The following is a 16,840-nucleotide window of genomic DNA, read 5'->3' as shown; positions in this document are numbered from 1 at the left end:
TTACTTCTCTTCTCACAGATGTTTTTTCTGAATGTCTGGTTTTAATTACCAGAGCAGAGCCGTCGTCTAGGAAACCAGGTGACACTCTCTTCATTTTGTTATTGACGACCATTTTAAGATTAACTTATTTTAGCTGACGGCTGTTTCTGCGTTTGAAGACCCGATGAGGTCAAACTTTGCATCAGGGACTGAGAGGACGTCGTCTTCCTGCAACCAGCGCCTGGACGACTGGTGGAGCTGTGACAGCACACAGCACTCACTTCAGTTGGTACCTCAGTTTTGTGTCAGTCGAGGTTGTTTTCATTCACTTTCCACAGACGAGTTACAGGTTGAGGTAGCTGGTGTGTCGTACATTAACAGTGATGGTGAACAGACACGATGTACTATGTCAGCCTCTCTGCTTTCACTTCTACAGGATGCTTAAAATCAGCAGGGAGAAGTCTTTGGACTCTTGGACGTTTTGGTGATTGACACATCTGGGTGATGCTGCGTTCGCGTGTTTGACGTGTTTTTCCTTCACGTACAGCTGTGGAACAATGCTGACACACACACCGTCCTCATCTGATCCACTTCCTCTGCTTTTCTTATTTTAGACGTGTTACTTAACTTCACTTGAGCCTCGTTTCCATCGCGCAGTCTGGTTCAGTTCAGGTTTGAAACATTTATTTTTTTAAATTTCCATCATCATAGTTGTGATGGTGCTGAAACAACCTCTCAGCACTGTCCTGAGTTTTCCTCACCCACCCACTGACCGAGTTAAATCACCACGTCAGCCGTTGTTAAATGTGACCGTCTGTCCTTTGGAGCATTTCCTGGTTGTGTCACCAGATGTTTTACCCTTATGTCACGATTTCTGTCCTCTGAGTGTGAGCAGTAGTTGGAGCATCAGTGCTGGTGGATGTAACATGCTGCATGTATTTATTCAGATCCCAGGTGTTTTACAGGTGTTTAACAGACCCACAGCCTCCTCCTGTTACAGACGTTTACACTGGAGAGAACACCACCTTCCTCCCTCTCTCCCTCTCTCACATTTATATGCACGTCTCATGCAAATCAAAAGCAAATTACTGTGTTCATTACTGAACTCTGCACACTCTCTTAGGTACCTAAAGACTTTCCAAAGTCTCCGTGAAAGACTTTTCATCTTTTCAATTACACCAGTGAATGAAGTGAGGGGGAAATTAATCCTGGGATGGCAAAAGAAAAAAAAAAAAGAATGGCCTCGTTACAATGGTCAGAGCTGTGTGTGTGCGTGTGTGTGTGTGTGTGTGTGTGTGTGTGTGTGTGTGTGTGTGTGTGTGTGTGTGTGTGTGTGTGTGTGTGTGTGTGTGTGTGTGTGTGTGTGTGTGTATGTGTGTGTGTTTTAAAGTAGAGGTGGTAAAATGAAAAGGTGTGACAAAAGAACCAGCCACACTCCCGTCCTCCTCTCTCTCTCTCTCTTCGTCACATTCACACTCTGACTTTCATCGACGCAGCCAGAGAGAGAAAGTGTCGCTGCTCAGAGTGTTTCAGGCCGCACAAGTTCTCCTGATTCGATGGCGTCGCATGTTCAGCAGGCAGCGATGCTGTCCGCCTTCGTAGCAAAATGATTGAAATACATCCCCTTTGGTCCGCCTGTCTTCCGCCTCAGGGTTCCCCTCTCCCTCCTTTATTCAAGAGGTGCAAATATTTCATGTTTATTTCTATAAATTCAGCCAAATGCGAAGTTTTAGGTGAAGTTTCGTTGTCCACAAATCATTTCTGGAGCTTCACAGCAGTGGATCTAAACGCTCTTTGCTTTCTTTGTGTTATTTGTAGCAGTCTGCTACTAAACCCACATGAAAACACACAGTTATAAAAAGACAGCGCAGGGAGAGGAGGGTGATAACTGCACTGGACTTCTGCTTAACGTGTCCAGCACCAATGTCCTCTGCTACGCGGGTGTTGATGGGTGGTGTGTGGGCCGGGCGGTGCTGCTCCCACCCCGCCTGGTAGAAACGATCAAACCACCGACTGCTCACAGGAGAAACCTGATAGATGTCACAGCCCTCTGCAGCAGATTCAGGTTAATGAGGCCGATCTGTAGAATTTGCTGGAATGGTGCAATCTCCTGAAAACTGTCAGTCAGTTGACGACATGAATGTCATCAGACACAAAATCAGAGGAGAAGTGAGATCCCATCAGACCTGAGATCTGTAGCGATGCTGCGACTCGGTCATCACTCAGTATTCTCAGAGTGACTTTCAGACCAGGAATCTTTTTTGAATTGTGTCATTCAGATTTTTTTCCCCATCTATCTAAAAAATATTTCAACCTGACAGAAAACATCTTCATTTAAGGCTCAACACACAGACTAACACACACTCGCTCTATTTGTACTTTAAACCGTACGCATCCGGCTATCAGCGGTAACAGTCACACATAATTTGAATTAAACAGATAGATTAAATTAAATACGATTAAGCTCTGACCGCTCTGTAAACGATCTCCGTTTATGGTTTCCCGTGCAGAGTCGTGTCTTCAGGCATGTCAGTTTAGTGTTTTGCTGGAAAATGAATTGGCTATGAATGAATTAGCATGCTAATCAGCTGATAATCATCACGTTGTGTGACAAGAAGGAAATATTTGATTGGCTTTTTTTTTTTTTTTTTTTGCCGCTGGTGAAACGCAGCAGTAGATTAATGGCAGAAAAAGAAGAAGGCGTCTCGTTAATGTGTTTCCTCTGACGATGCTGCTGCAGGCTGACGATCACAGCCAGTAAATCACAGTCTGTGTGTGTTTGTGTTTGTGTCGCTGTTGTGTTGTGAATGTTGTCGACATACGTGGAGCTCTGCATGTGTGTCTGTTTCCAAAACTTAAGAACTGACCAACCATGAGACAAAAAGGGTTTTTCTGAAGTTTTATGAATACGATTTCCTGCCCTGCGTTTATTTGCAGACATTTTGTCAATAAAGCACTTTGACGATGAGAGAAAACCATTAAATCCATATTTGCCTCAAAAAGAAAATCGATTTCACAGTTTATTAAAAGTTAAAAGTAATGACTAAATATTTACATTTTGTTCTTGATTGTTTAGTCTCTTCCTGTCGCTCAGCAACACGTCCTGCTTCTATTTGTGTCTCAGTGTTTCACTGTGACTCCAAAAGAAAAGTTAAGACTTTAAAGTCTATTTAGAAAATAACATCCAGTGAAAAGTTTCCATCAGTGATTCCATCGTGTACACTGTTAATCTGATGAAACTGATTATCTGAAAATGAAGAGAGACTAGTAGTTTTAAAAAGGTCATATTATGCTGATTTTCAGGTTCAAATTTTAATTTGTGGATCCTGGTAGAACAAGTTTACATCTTTCATTTTGCTGTGAAGTGAATTCTTATTGTGGAAGAATGAAAAACTCATGCTGACCTGGTTTCCTCGAACATTTTCTCATTCACAATGAGAAGGTTGTTGTACTGCAGCCTCTGTCTGTTTACATCTGCTTCCCCACGAGGTCACGTGACGCGGTGTGACGCTTCCTTTTGCTCGTTCATCTTCGGATCATCCTGTAGAGTACGATGGGGCTTCATTTTCAGATCTTGAAGTGTGCGCACATGTGAGATCAGAGAGATTCTCCTGATGCAAAGCGAGCGCTGTCTTTCAGACGGTCTCATCAAGCTCATCGATCAAAGTGTCCGGACGGCCTGTGTGTCGCCTGGGAGGACGAGATGCCACTTGTCAGGCTCCTGTGTGATCAGACGACATCGTTAGATATATATAACATCAAAAACATCTCTCAGTAACTCATTTAATTAAATGCAACATGTGTGCAAATAAAATGCACACAGAACAGCGAACACAAAGATTCTGCATCCCAAAGTTCATTCTGATCCTCAACTGCTTTGTATGTGAGCAGCTCCATGATTAAACAGGAGCTGCTGGTTGCCATGGACACAAAGTGTTTCCATCTATACGAGCTCATCAGAAACGATGATTAAGTTCATCCAAGCATCAGTCATGTAAGTGAAATACTCACCTGACTGATTTATTATTGTTTGGTTTCTTAATTTGCTAGATTTTAATATTTGATTGATTTGATTTTTCAGCACGATGTCGACACATATGTGACACACACACACACACACACACACTCCATATGACACTCTGTAGTACTGAGAGTGTGTGTGTAATTCACCACATGCTGATTGAAAAAGAATGAAAGGAAATTATACAAATTACAGTTTGAAGCTCGCAGCAGGAAGCCGTCATGGAAGTGTGCAGAAAGCTCCAATAAACCAGAACTGATGTGAAAACTGCTAATTTTCTAAATAACTTAGTGTAACAGATCACACAGTCGAGGAAAACACAGTGAAACGGAAGAAGCAGCAGCAGAATGAAGTCTGTGGAGAGAAACGCTGACAGAAACTGAAGCATTATCTGTTTGTTTTTTTTTTAAATCAGAACACATTTTCATCAGCGGCGTCCAGGTATCTGGGCCGACGCCACGACCCGCTGACCAGCAGCTCAGCTAATGGACACATGTGCGGCGGGATGAGAGCGACAGATGCTGCGAGGTGACACATTTTAAATGGCCTCACAGCCGCATGTGTCATCTGCTCTCTGCCGGCTGCTCTGATTGGAGAGCTTCTTCTTCATCAAACCAAACACTTCAGTGGAGAGTGAAGAATCAGCTCGTCTTGTTCGCCGCTGATGAACGCTGCGATCCTGTCGGTAATCCAGATCCATCAGAACAGCTACTGAAGTTACTAAAGGGACAGTTCACCCCAAACTAAAACATCATTTTCTCCTCTCACCTGTAGGGCTTTTTATCCATCTGATTGAAGTTTTGCACATACCAGCTGTAGAGATTACTGCCTTCTCTCCAGTATAATGGAGGTGGTAACGACTCAGCTTGTGGTGCTCAAAGCCCCAAAAAGACATTTTAAAAAACTATATATAGTATAATTAATAATATATAATAATATAGTTATAATATCTCTTTCCAGAAATCATGACCGGCTACTGAAGATAATCCACAGAGCTCATTGTGAGTGGTTGTATGCAGTATGCAGGTTTTTATTACTTACTTATTAGTTGAAAGAATGATGATCTGAAGCATCTCGAGTGTGAACAGACCGGAGCACTCTTCATCTCTATCACTCTCCCTTCACCTTCATCGAGGCGATGATCAGAAGGCGTCTTTGTCTTCTGCAGTGGAGAGTTTCCACAGTTACTCCAGTTGTGGTTGGGTGATGTCCGCTGAATCTCCAGCTGAGTCATCCTGCTGAGGAAACTGTCTTCTGTTACATCTGACAAACATCCCAGTGCCGCCTTCAACGGCGTCCTCATCATCTCGTCTGTAACTTGGCTTTGTCAGATAATAAGTGATGTTAGTGCGCTGAGCAGCAACATGAATCTGTTCGTTTCCTCTCCACATATCACACACAACAGCAACTGTTGCCCTACGGCAGCTCTGAGGGGACACACAGCCTGATTGTGCTCTCTGGTGGGGAGGCTTCTGTTATGAAGGTCAGGGATTAGCAGTCGATGGCTGTCAGCCGTCGGCGATGGACGATGGCATCGTTCCCAACCCAGTTCCAGTTTTTCCAACATTACGCAGGGACAGTGACCCGGGACAACATGCAACATCCTTTGTGTTGTAATATGACCTTAATTTTTGTGGATGATAGCAAAGCAGCCGATCCACTGTGACATCAGTAACTTCAGAATGATGTCACGTTCTGCAGACCGGAGCTGCAGCTCAGTGTGTTACAGAATCACACGTGAAGCTTTCTTTCCTTCAGTTTCAGACATTTTCCAACACAGTTGCTCATATTTACTGATTCACTGAATTTAATCGGGACTGTTTGACATCCACCTAAGTTGAGGAGCTGCTCCACCCATCACCCGACTGTCTGACAGTCTGTGCAGAACATGAAGAGAACATTTCTGTCTGACATCTGTCACATTATGGAAGATTAAGTTAACTACCATCTCACTGTCTTTAAGGTCAAACAGCTGTGGGTATAAAAATGATATTGTTGCTGATATTCGATGTTCAGACCTGGAGTCTCTGCAGTCTGAGCTCTAATGAGGACACCACATAGATTATTAGATATCAATGATTAGATATTCTGGTTATTTTAAATGTCTTAATTCTATAACCACAAGCAGTGACTAATGACACGTTACGTCTTTCATTTGCTGATCCATAAATCATGCTGACGCCTCGGCTTAATAGAGTGCAGTCAGCTGGCCTGCTGCCTCTCTGGATGGAGGGCCTTTGGTCACATTTCACCTTCCTGAAGTACTTTTGCTCTCACACAGTAAAACTCTAATGAAGCGACTCCTTCAGTGAAGATGTGCAGTCACATTTATTCCTCAGGGTTTTTTCCTGCAGCACAGAAAGGATGAACAAACAAACAAGCATCGTCTGTGGGGGCTCTCTCACAACACAGAAAGTGTTTTAAGGGGAGCAGGGAGGGTTTTAAATTTTAATGCCTGCATTTCTTAATGAACAGTTGGTGCTCGTGTGACTCTGACCTTTGTTTCCTCCTTCTGTGTCGCAGCTGAATCCGGCGGGCCTGCTGACTATGCCCCGGAGCCCCACCTCTAGTGAGGATGAGATGGCCCAGAGCTTTTCCGACTACTCAGACGACTGTGCCTCCGACAGCTCCCGCGAAGAAACCATTTACGAGACCATAAGGGCCACGGCCGAGCCATCGCAGAGCCGCATGGACGACATTCACATAAACTCGCTGGTCGTCCGCATCCTCATCCCCGACCTGCAGCAGACGGTGAGTATCTGTGACACAAACGTGGAGTGTGGTCGGATGTGTGGTGGTCGATATGAAATATGAGCTAGATTTTCTTTAATATTGACCTCCTCTGAATACTGATTATCCAACCTGCTGCAGAATGTAGCGTGATGTGTCTGACACGTTAAAGCCTTTTATTCTGGAATGTGAGTATAAACTCACAGATGTGACCCACATGTGTCCTCTCTGCTCACTCAACGCACAACAAGCTAACAGCTGTTTGTTTTCAAGAGCTTTATCAAAAGATTCCGGTTTTATTTTATTATTTTAAAGGAACAGTACACCCCTCAGCCCCCAGAACACAGACTTTCTTAAGCTGCCCAAAAATGAAAAAATGCAGATGGAACGTCAGGTGAAGTTTTGTTTTCTGGAGCTTCATGAACTTCATCTGGTATAATCCAATCCTCCAGAAGCCTCACGCAGGACTGAAAAGACGTTTATTAAACCCATTTTAAGATGTAGGGTTAGTTCTCAAGCTTGCATCAAGAGCATAAATAACTTGTTTGGGGGGAAACAGTTTGGGGGCTTCTGGAGACTTAGATCACAGACAGGCTGTACAGAAACATCTGATGTTTGTCTCCAGCTGCTTCAGTTGTTTAGCTGAATGATGCAACTCTGTTTAACTGTGAAGCTCCAGTCAGGTGAAGTGTTCACCTGACTTTACATCATCATCAGGAGGAGGAGAGGAGGACTGGATTTAAGTTTCTGGGTGAACTGTTCCTTTCAGATATTCATAAAAGAGCGCGACATCTTTCACTGCAAGACGACACTTTTCTTTTATGTTGAAACACGTCGTCACTTCCATTCACATCACATCATGTGGAGAGATTTATCTTTCAGGGTATTTCTCTGCGTCTGTGCAGCACTTTGAATTCCCCTGAGTCTCAGTGGTGCTATAGAGATGAATCTGCACTGGCTTAAAGAAAAATAGAAATGGGAATACGTAATGGGAAAATTGTAGTATGTAGTAACGTAGAATACGGTGTCCCACTTTGCAACACTGTACTTTTTGTTCAAATGACTCAAACCCTGAGATATAAAACATGTTGTAGAGCATTCACTTTCCCCTGTTTCCAGTCTTTATGCTCATAAGCTAACCAGTAGCCTCGTGGTAAACAGACAGATTTGAGATATGAGAGTGAAGACGGCGTCTGATTTCACTTTTCAGTGTTTTACAATCACACGTCCCCCTGAATAATACAACGCCCCCGTAAAACACACACCTTCACCTACGCACACGTCTACGGTATATATCAGCCCCCCACATGTCGCCCACTCAACATTCACACACCGCTGCACGTTATTACAGTAGCCATGTGAGTCCGGCTGCTAAGTGCTCATTAAAGTCCAACTCTTCACGTCAAGATGGAAATAAGTGAAAGATTTCTCTAACAAGGTGATTTACAAACCACAGGCAGATTTATATTCATGCTGGAAGCACACAGCCTGTCGTCCAGGGGACGTTCAGGTACTCGTGTACAAACAGACTCTGGTGACAGTAGAAGTTCTGATCCAGCTTGTTTCCTCCAGTCCAGTAACAGAGTTCAGACTCAGAGTATCAGAGTAAAAAGTCTCCCTCTGAAGGACATTTGTGCTCAAAGCTAACTGAAGCTCACGTCATATTAATAGAATTCAAAGACTATTAAAGTTAAAGGTAGAATCAGTAGGATTTGTCCCAGCTGTTCCTGAACGCACCACAAAGACAGTTGATTGTTGAGTCTCATTCCCAGGACGTCAAATAGACACATGTTGGGTTGGTAAAGCGTCCCGAGCAGCAACAAAGAGAGAAAATCAGAAACTCTCTGCAGATACGAGACACTAACACGCCTTTTCTCCACATTCCAGCCTCCCTCTCTGTCTGTTTACGGCTTCTTATGCCAAATAACAAGAATCCAGAATTCACCTCAGATGCATCAAACTAAAGTAACGAGGCTGTTGTGAAGCTGTGAGGAGGAGAAAGTTCAGGTGTAGAGAGGAGAAGTCACACAGATACATGAAGGAGAGTAATGAAGTATTTGTACGTGACTGAAGGTACAAACAGGAAACGGACGATGTAATGATCCTCACCACTTTATGTAAAGTTACGTCTGTATTTACAAGAAAAATGTAAAACTTTATTATTCTGCTTTATTTTTATTTGCTTTAAACTCTGATATCGATTGTGACTTGAACTTGTGTATATAACAACTCCTCCAACAGTCTGTGAGTGTTTCATATGTTTTATTAATACTAACAGTGGGAATTATGGATGTTTTATTTACACAGCGGCTCCATGAATTCATCAGCTGCTTGGCTGCTGTAGCTTCCGTGGGCAGTATGTAGATGTATGCTGCGTCCCCAGTGATCATATAGCCCGTATACTGTAGCTGTGGATGGATATTTCTTCACTGTCAGTCCTGGATGTAAAGGTTTATCATCAAACAGCAGCTGGGCCTCACTGGAGCTCTCAGCAGAGGAGCAGCTGGAGCTGCTGCCACTATCTGTACAGGAGCTAATGTAGCTTTGTACTGTAGCTCGTCGTTTGATGTGTGTGTCCCTGGGGACCGAGAATTGTTCCGGATAGCTTCACGCTGCAGGTCCATGGCGGTACAGTGAGTGAGAGCCTCTCCTCGTCATGTGCTGGCAGAACAAAACAGACGGAGGAGGGAACAGGAAGTTGGTGTCGGGGCTTCTTGGCAGAGCGCTGCAGCCACCTGATGCCCCTCTCTCCTGGGTTTCATCCCGACTCTCCAGCCCCCATATTGTCCATTTAGAGTTTCCATTTGGACGTTCTCTCACCGCGCACATCTTTTCATTTGTGCTGCAAAATTTCATCCCACTGCGACTAGCACAAGGAACGCTATTAGCAACCGCTTTAGAGCACTTTGGAGCCACTTTGCAGAAGCACTTTGTAATGTCCTGAATTGCAAATCTGAACAGAATAAAGGAATGGTGCTGTGTGTGTGTGCGTGTGTGTGTCTGTGTGTGTGTGTGTGTGTGTGTGTGTGTGTGTGTGTGTGTGTGTGTGTGTGTGTGTGTGTGTGGGATCTAGTGGGGCTGGATCCTGAAGGTACAGAGTTGACCCAGAAATGAACTCATGACACTCTGATGTAATGAGCTCGGTGGTTATAACTCCAGCCTCCACTGTGTGTGTGTGTGTGCATACGGTGTGAGGTTGTGTGTGTGTGTGTTTGTGTGTGTGTGTGTGTGTGTGTGTGTGTGTGTGTGTTCACATGTACGCACTAATGCTCCTGATTTCACATTCATCGATGAGTGAATGCACTCAGCGGTGCCACTCCATCACATGACTGAGTCACACAGTCGTCCACTCAGAGATAAAACTGAATTATTTAAACACACAGAGACTCACAGAACCCGAGAGAACCTGAGAGAACCTGAGAGAACCCGAGAGAACCTAAGAGAACCCAAGAGAACCCGAGAGAACCTGAGAGAACCGGAGAGAACCCGAGAGAACCCGAGAGAACCCGAGAGAACCCGAGAGAACCTGAGAGAACCTGAGAGAACCCGAGAGAACCTGAGAGAACCTGAGAGAACCTGAGAGAACCCGAGAGAACCCGAGAGAACCTGAGAGAACCGGGCCTCCAGCTCCATCCACGATGGAGTGTAGCGAACAAAAGTCGAATCTTACACGTGATATACTGTTAATTAAAAACTAATGTACGTGTATGTAGATTTAAAGAAAGAAGACATCACTCAGAGAGATTTAGAGAAAGACGTCTGTGTGAGACATTTTTCAGTTTTGACATCTGAGTATTGATTATCTGACCGTCTGGAGGAAGACTTGCTGTGTTTGACATGTTAAAGTGTTATTGACTGTGTTTAGAGCTCATTCACACACTGAACCCAACACATCAGCTCTGCCGGTCATGTACCAGAGCTGTTGGCTCTCACTGTGCAGCTCGTCCGTCTCAGCTCAGGTTATAATCTCAGAAAACAGCTTATTTTATTACACTGCCCCCACATGTTCGTATACGTTTGTGGGCGTCTGAGTTTGAGATGTAAAAATGAACTCAGTAGAAAAAAACGCAGAGATGATCGTCAAAAGCTGGAGGCCACAGATGACCGTGTTTCACTTGAAATGTAATTGAATGTTTAAGATGCTCCCAGGTGTCTTCCTTTATTATAGAGTCTCTTCTTTAATGTTGTAACACGTCGCTCACATCCATTCATGTATAAGTAATGTGACAAGATTTACCTTTTAAGTAAATGAATAATTTCTGCATGCATATGAATTATCTGCCTTTGAATCCAGCGACAAGCTGCCTGTTGATTTTACAGTAAATCGCTCGATGCAGTTGTAAAGACTTAAATGAGTCAGTCCTCTCGACTGGACTCACATTGTGTCTGTCCTGTAGTAATTATATTGTTCAATGTATGTAGATTTAAAGACATTTGAAAGAGACTTTGATGAGAAGGTTGGTATTATTCTTCTGTCAGCTTAGCATAAAGACTGAATACAGTTAATCTGACTGTCCACAGTTCAAAACTGTCACATCCAAGACATCTGAAGCTCACTGATGAAGACTTTATATCTCATGAATCATCTGTACACAGACAGTGAAGTGTGTTTTTATGTCTTGGTGAATCTCGCAGGATCATTATAACACCTGACTCTACATGAAACCAAGTGTAAATAATCTTTGTGTACAGATGAAACTGTTGATGACAGTGAGATTCAAACAGACAGTTTGTAATCAGTGTTAAACAACCAGCGCTGCTGATGGAAATCCTGACTGCAGAAATATTCACAGATGATGTAATGTTTTATCATTTTACTCACATCTCATTCGACCTCCTTCTTCTCTCTGACTCTCCTGGAAGTTATAGCGACAGGTGACAAAATGAAACGCACCTTCTCACCTTCTCTGGGTCAGAGTGCTGCTGTAACATTCAACTAAATACTAAAGTCTCATCGTTTTAGTTTCAGCTCCAGGTGTTCTGATCATCTCATGTAGCTCTTGGCTAGAAAATGAGCAAGACAGTTTTTCCACAGTGTCGAACCACTCCTTTAAGTTTCTTCCGGTCACATTCTGAGTGTGCATTAATGAGCCTCGAGACTAAAAACTGGTGGCAGCTGTAACAACGGTCACATGAACCGACCCGACAGCAACATCTCGGGCCGTGAGAGAAGAAGACAGATGTTTCCTCCTCCCCACATGCTTCTCTGCGTCCTCGCTTCTTCTACATTCTCCACATCGTCCTCCTCTAACAAGCTTTCTCTTCTCGCTGTCTGTCGCCGTCTCCCCTCTCATTTCATGCCAGTGCGCAGCTCTTATGTCCAGATGGAGACACCATCTTTTCAGAGCTCGTTTTGCTAATGATTCAGAGATTGGAGACAGTGGTAGACTTGAGGTCAGACAAGCAGGCTAGTTTTCCAAAGACTGTTGCTTTGAATTGTTGGACCACGATCGGAGGGTCTGAAATCGCTGGAAAGCTCCTGCTGCCTCAAATAACCGAGTGTGTTCACACGCTGTCCAACTTCCCACCATGTGCCATCATGTCCACACTGAAAACAGTGTTAAAAAAGACTTGGCAGGTGATTGGACGAACCATCCGTCTATCACTGACTATCACTGCAACCAATCAGATCAATGGTGTGACGTGGTGGGAGAACACAGCTGTTAAATCCAACTTTTACCAAAGTCAGAGGAGAGAAGAGTGACAACATCTTCTCTATCTGCTCCTCTTTACAGTGAAATACACACAAGTACTAATATAGCTGCTGCTACGTTAGCAGCCATGCTAACCTCTGCTTCTTTCACTGGTCATCACATCTAATACACGCTGTAGATGCCAACAGGGTGCTGACTGATCCAAATTAGTGTGGTTCAGCGGCCAGAACACAGCTTGAAACCCTGTAAGATGGATTTGCTGCTGGACCCAGAACCAAGAGTCCAGTACTTGGGCTGCCCGCTCCAATAGAGGAGCTAGGTGAACATCAGGTAAACCTAGTAAGATATCACTGAAATCAAACCTGAGTGTGAAACAGTCGGGGTGTCGTGATTTGGGTTTTTGGGTTTTGATTTCCTGTTTTATGTTGAACATTTATCCTCTTGTGTCGTGTTTTACCTTCCACTTCCTGCCTTTGTCTGTTTCCTGTGTACAGCTGTGTTCCTCTCCCTGAACTGATGACAGTGTTTGTTTGTCTGTTTTGTTCCTGCGTCTCCTGCGTTTCTCTTCTCTTCTCTGATTCTGTCTTCCTGTCATGTTTTACTTGAGTTTTCTGCCTCCATCCTCCCGTTACACTCGTCTGTACTTTGATTTGTTTTTGCGTTGTTCTCAGTTACCTCTTGAATATCTTCTTCCCTGACGTATGTTGTTTGGATTTTGGACTTGACACCAGGAATCTTAACAACTGGGTCAAACAGGCTGGATATGAATACACTTCAATTCAACCCAAAGTGGTTTCTCGACTGTAAACATTTGTATTCTGTGGAGTGGGAGGATTTAAACATCTGGACCCGGGCTGTGTGAGACCTTTGCCCTCACTGACTTTAGCCTCCTGTCTCACTCGTCCATCCAGTTTCAGCTCTGCAGGCTGTAGTTCTGCATCATTTTATCCTTCCTCCTCTTTTCGATGGTCTTCCAGGAACTTATCTTGATTTTTTTTTCCTACATTTAATGTGTTTTTTCAATATATTTTAGAAGTTTAGGGTTAATTGAGACATTTACCATACTCCCACCCCCCCCAAAAAAAATCTCCCTCTTCACAGCCTAATGTTGGCAGCTGTGTCTGAACTGTTCCAGTCGAGTAGATTTGTTGAGTTTAAGCACTGCAGGAGGCCGTAAACTGCAGTGATGAAGCCGTAGAAGCATGTGGTTGTGCCATTCGTGCTCTCCACTCTCGACTTGTTGCAGCTGGGACAATTAACAACTTACTGTGTCTGTGATGATGAGGAGCTCTGACATACATGCACCACATCATCATCGCTCTACTTTTAAAAACCGCTTCTTACACATTGTTTAAGTCAAACCCAGGAGGAGGCAGCGCTGATGGGAGCGGATGGAAATGTGCCACTGTAATAAACCAGCAGAGGGACGACGGTCGTATCGGTCCAACCAGTCGTGCCAGATGCCAGACATCTGTTTCTGTACACTGAACCTTCAACCTTCATCTTCCTCTCCTCTCCTCTCCACGCCAGGCCGGAGGATTATGGTTCGGCTGAGTTCACAGACTGCTCATCCCTTCAGCCTTTATCACAGACGCAGGGTTGCTATCGCCGGCTGAGCAGCACATCCAGCTGTAAACACTCACAGCCTCTTCCTGAATGCCACGGCACAGCTCCCATAATCCCCTCTGATTCAGACGAGGCCGCCATTCTCTGTTTATTCACTTCAGGAGGCCGCAGCTTGGAAGGACCGGAGGGCAGAGGGGTCGAGTCACTTACATCCTCAGCCGGCCAAGTGTCCCTGTTTAGCATACAACACGCTAACAATAAAACAATATAAAAGCTTGGCAGCGCTGCCTGGCAGCCGCGTTTATTTGTAGGAACTGGGACAGCGTTTGTGTTATTGAAGCAGTAATTTCTATGTGTCTGATCTGTGTTGATTGGGCTCCATTGTTCTGTGATTCTATTCAAATCCTCAGCTTATTTACATCTGTCAATCAAAAGTAGGAAGTCCAGTGGAGTCTGTCACATGTTGATAACGTTAAGCTGTTTCGGTTGTTATTTCATACATGAATATTTCATTCGTGTTGATCCCTCTGACTGCCGCTCGACACTGAATTCATCGCAGCCTAATCAGTTTGCTTCCTCTCCCCTCTCACGCTCCTCCACTCTCTCCTCTGCTCCTCAAACCAAACAGAAATGCATGCGGTTCAACCCGGACGCGACGGTGTGGGTCGCCAAGCAGCGGATCCTGTGTACGCTCAATCAGAGCCTCAAAGACGTTCTCAACTACGGGCTGTTCCAGCCAGCCAGCAACGGGAGGGACGGCAAGTTCCTGGATGAAGAACGCATCCTTCGAGAGTATCCTCAGCCAATCAGCAAGGGCGTCCCTGCTCTGGAGGTAAAACATCAGCCAGGCACATTATTCTCCTATAAACATATTAAATATTAATATGTGTTGGTACAAAATCAAATTGGAGGCAGTAATGTGTTGATACTCAAGTGAATCTTCTTTTATTGAACAACAGGATTAGAAATGTTTTCTTATCAGTCTACAAATATATAATATATAAATTAATATGTATGTTGATCTTGAGTGCATGTTGGACGATAACGTTACATTTTCCCCTCCACTACATTTATTTGACGACTTAAGTTACTAGTTACTTTGCATATTACAGGCTCAGAGACAAAAGAAACACATTTTTGTATTAATGTATTTTGTCAATAATCAGATAAATAAAATGCTGATTCCATCGATCAGGTCTGATAATCAGTTGACCTACAGCACAGTATATTTAAATAATAACTGTATCATTTAGTACATTTATTGCCAGAATAAAATACTTTTAGTACTTTTTATGACTTTTAATCAACTATTATTCATGTGGATGACTTTCACTTGTACCAAAGTCATATTTCAGCACCACATCTTTACTTCTATTCAGGTTTGACTTTTGGATACTTCATGAAACACGGCTAGGAACTTCAATGTAACAGTTCATAGCACTTTACATGTTTGAATTCCTTCTTTATCGGCCGTATGTGAGCAGATTGTAATATGAGCTGGAAAATCACCGTCTCTCTCTGTTGCCTGTACAAGCCCGTGGATGTTAGCTGAAGTTATTTCAGAGCGACAGTACCTGATGTTAGTTTAGAAACAGACGTCCGGCTCCACAGAGTCAGAGCCTGAAAAATAATGAAGGATCGTCTGAGATGCAGACAGAAAACAAAACATCTTGAATCTGGTTGATATCGAACATTTGAATCTGTGCAGGTTGTACAGTGTGACAGAATCTACTGAACAGATTTCCACTAAAGTTGGAAGGAGATCCAGACCCAGAATAGAACCTGTTGCCTTCTGGTGTGGATCTGGATAACGGGACAGATCCAGGAATTAGTTTCTCTCTTTCTTTAACATCGCGAGATAATTTTTTTTTTCACATTTCTGTTCATTTTTAAGGTGATAATGTTTGAAAAATGTATTTAGGTTGCTGTCTGTGAGTGAGTATTGGCGGAGGTATGCGCTCTACCGAGTGCTTTTCAAATTAATGAAAATGTTGAAAGACACAATGTTGAAGAAAGTGAGAGAAATCGATCCGTCCCTGGAGATCAGTCCTCCATCCAGACTGGTGGAAATCCATCCAGTAGTTTTAGTGTAAACCTGCTGACGAACAAATCAAACAATCAAACAGACGAAGATGAAAACATCATATCAAAAACAACATATATATTTCTTACAGACAGTAATAAAACAGTACCTTTAATAAAGAGGACACGTCTTCGGCCTGATCCTCCAGCCGTCGTCTCTCCGGAGGACAGTTTCCTTCCAGATGCACTCAGAGGTGTAAACATGTCTGAGGGAAGGTCGTCAGCTCCCTCATGTAGACTGTTACTGGAACAGAGCTTCAGCAGAACCTTGTTTGACCCGTCGGTTTGCTTTGGACCTTTCACTCAACAGTTCCGCTACAAGAGCCGAGTGTACAGGCAGCCCAACGTGGACGAGAAGCAGATCGCCAAACTTCACACAAAGGTGAGATTATTTGGTAGTTTTCTCTGAAAACTCTGAATTTAAATGTTAGTTTCCAATGTTTGTTTTGTGTTTTAAAGCCTGCTGGCTCTCCGAGGCTGCAGATGACTGATGATGAACAGCAGCACCAGTGCCCGCTTTGACTGTAAGCACAAACTGGTTATGCAAATGTGGCAATCAACACCACATCAGTGAGAAATGTTTACTCCAACCTGATTTTGGCACTCAAACAAGCAGCGTGAAGCGTTTCCTGTGTGTACATGAAATTATTCCAGGTGACTTAACACAGTACCGTAAAAAACATATTCAAAAGAATCTATAAAGAGGAAGCACGAAGTCGAAGCGTCTTCGGTTGCTGTGCACCGGAGGTTTCTCCTCCTGGAGAGCTCCACCTGACACATGAAAGCTTTCAGAAACCGTGTGAAGGCA

The 16,840-nt window shown here is 43.7% G+C and overlaps 1 protein-coding gene across 1 annotated transcript in view; it reads left to right on the top strand.

The window, feature by feature from the left end:
* Positions 1-4,621: 4,621 nt before the first annotated feature.
* Positions 4,622-16,840, top strand: part of LOC119018080 (SH3 and multiple ankyrin repeat domains protein 3-like) — a 44,265-nt gene continuing 32,046 nt past the window's right edge. Inside the window, exons 1-4 of the mRNA XM_037095436.1 lie at positions 4,622-4,685; positions 6,524-6,751; positions 14,579-14,782; positions 16,343-16,414. Of these exons, the coding sequence (XP_036951331.1) occupies positions 4,665-4,685; positions 6,524-6,751; positions 14,579-14,782; positions 16,343-16,414 (525 nt within the window). The 5' untranslated portion in view covers positions 4,622-4,664. The remainder of the gene's footprint in view (positions 4,686-6,523; positions 6,752-14,578; positions 14,783-16,342; positions 16,415-16,840) is intronic.

Source organism: Acanthopagrus latus, chromosome 4 (assembly GCF_904848185.1).
Source record: "Acanthopagrus latus isolate v.2019 chromosome 4, fAcaLat1.1, whole genome shotgun sequence".
Lineage (NCBI taxonomy): Eukaryota > Metazoa > Chordata > Actinopteri > Spariformes > Sparidae > Acanthopagrus > Acanthopagrus latus.
The sequence above is the reverse complement of the archived record's forward strand: the minus strand, read 5'-3'. Positions and strand labels throughout refer to the sequence as shown.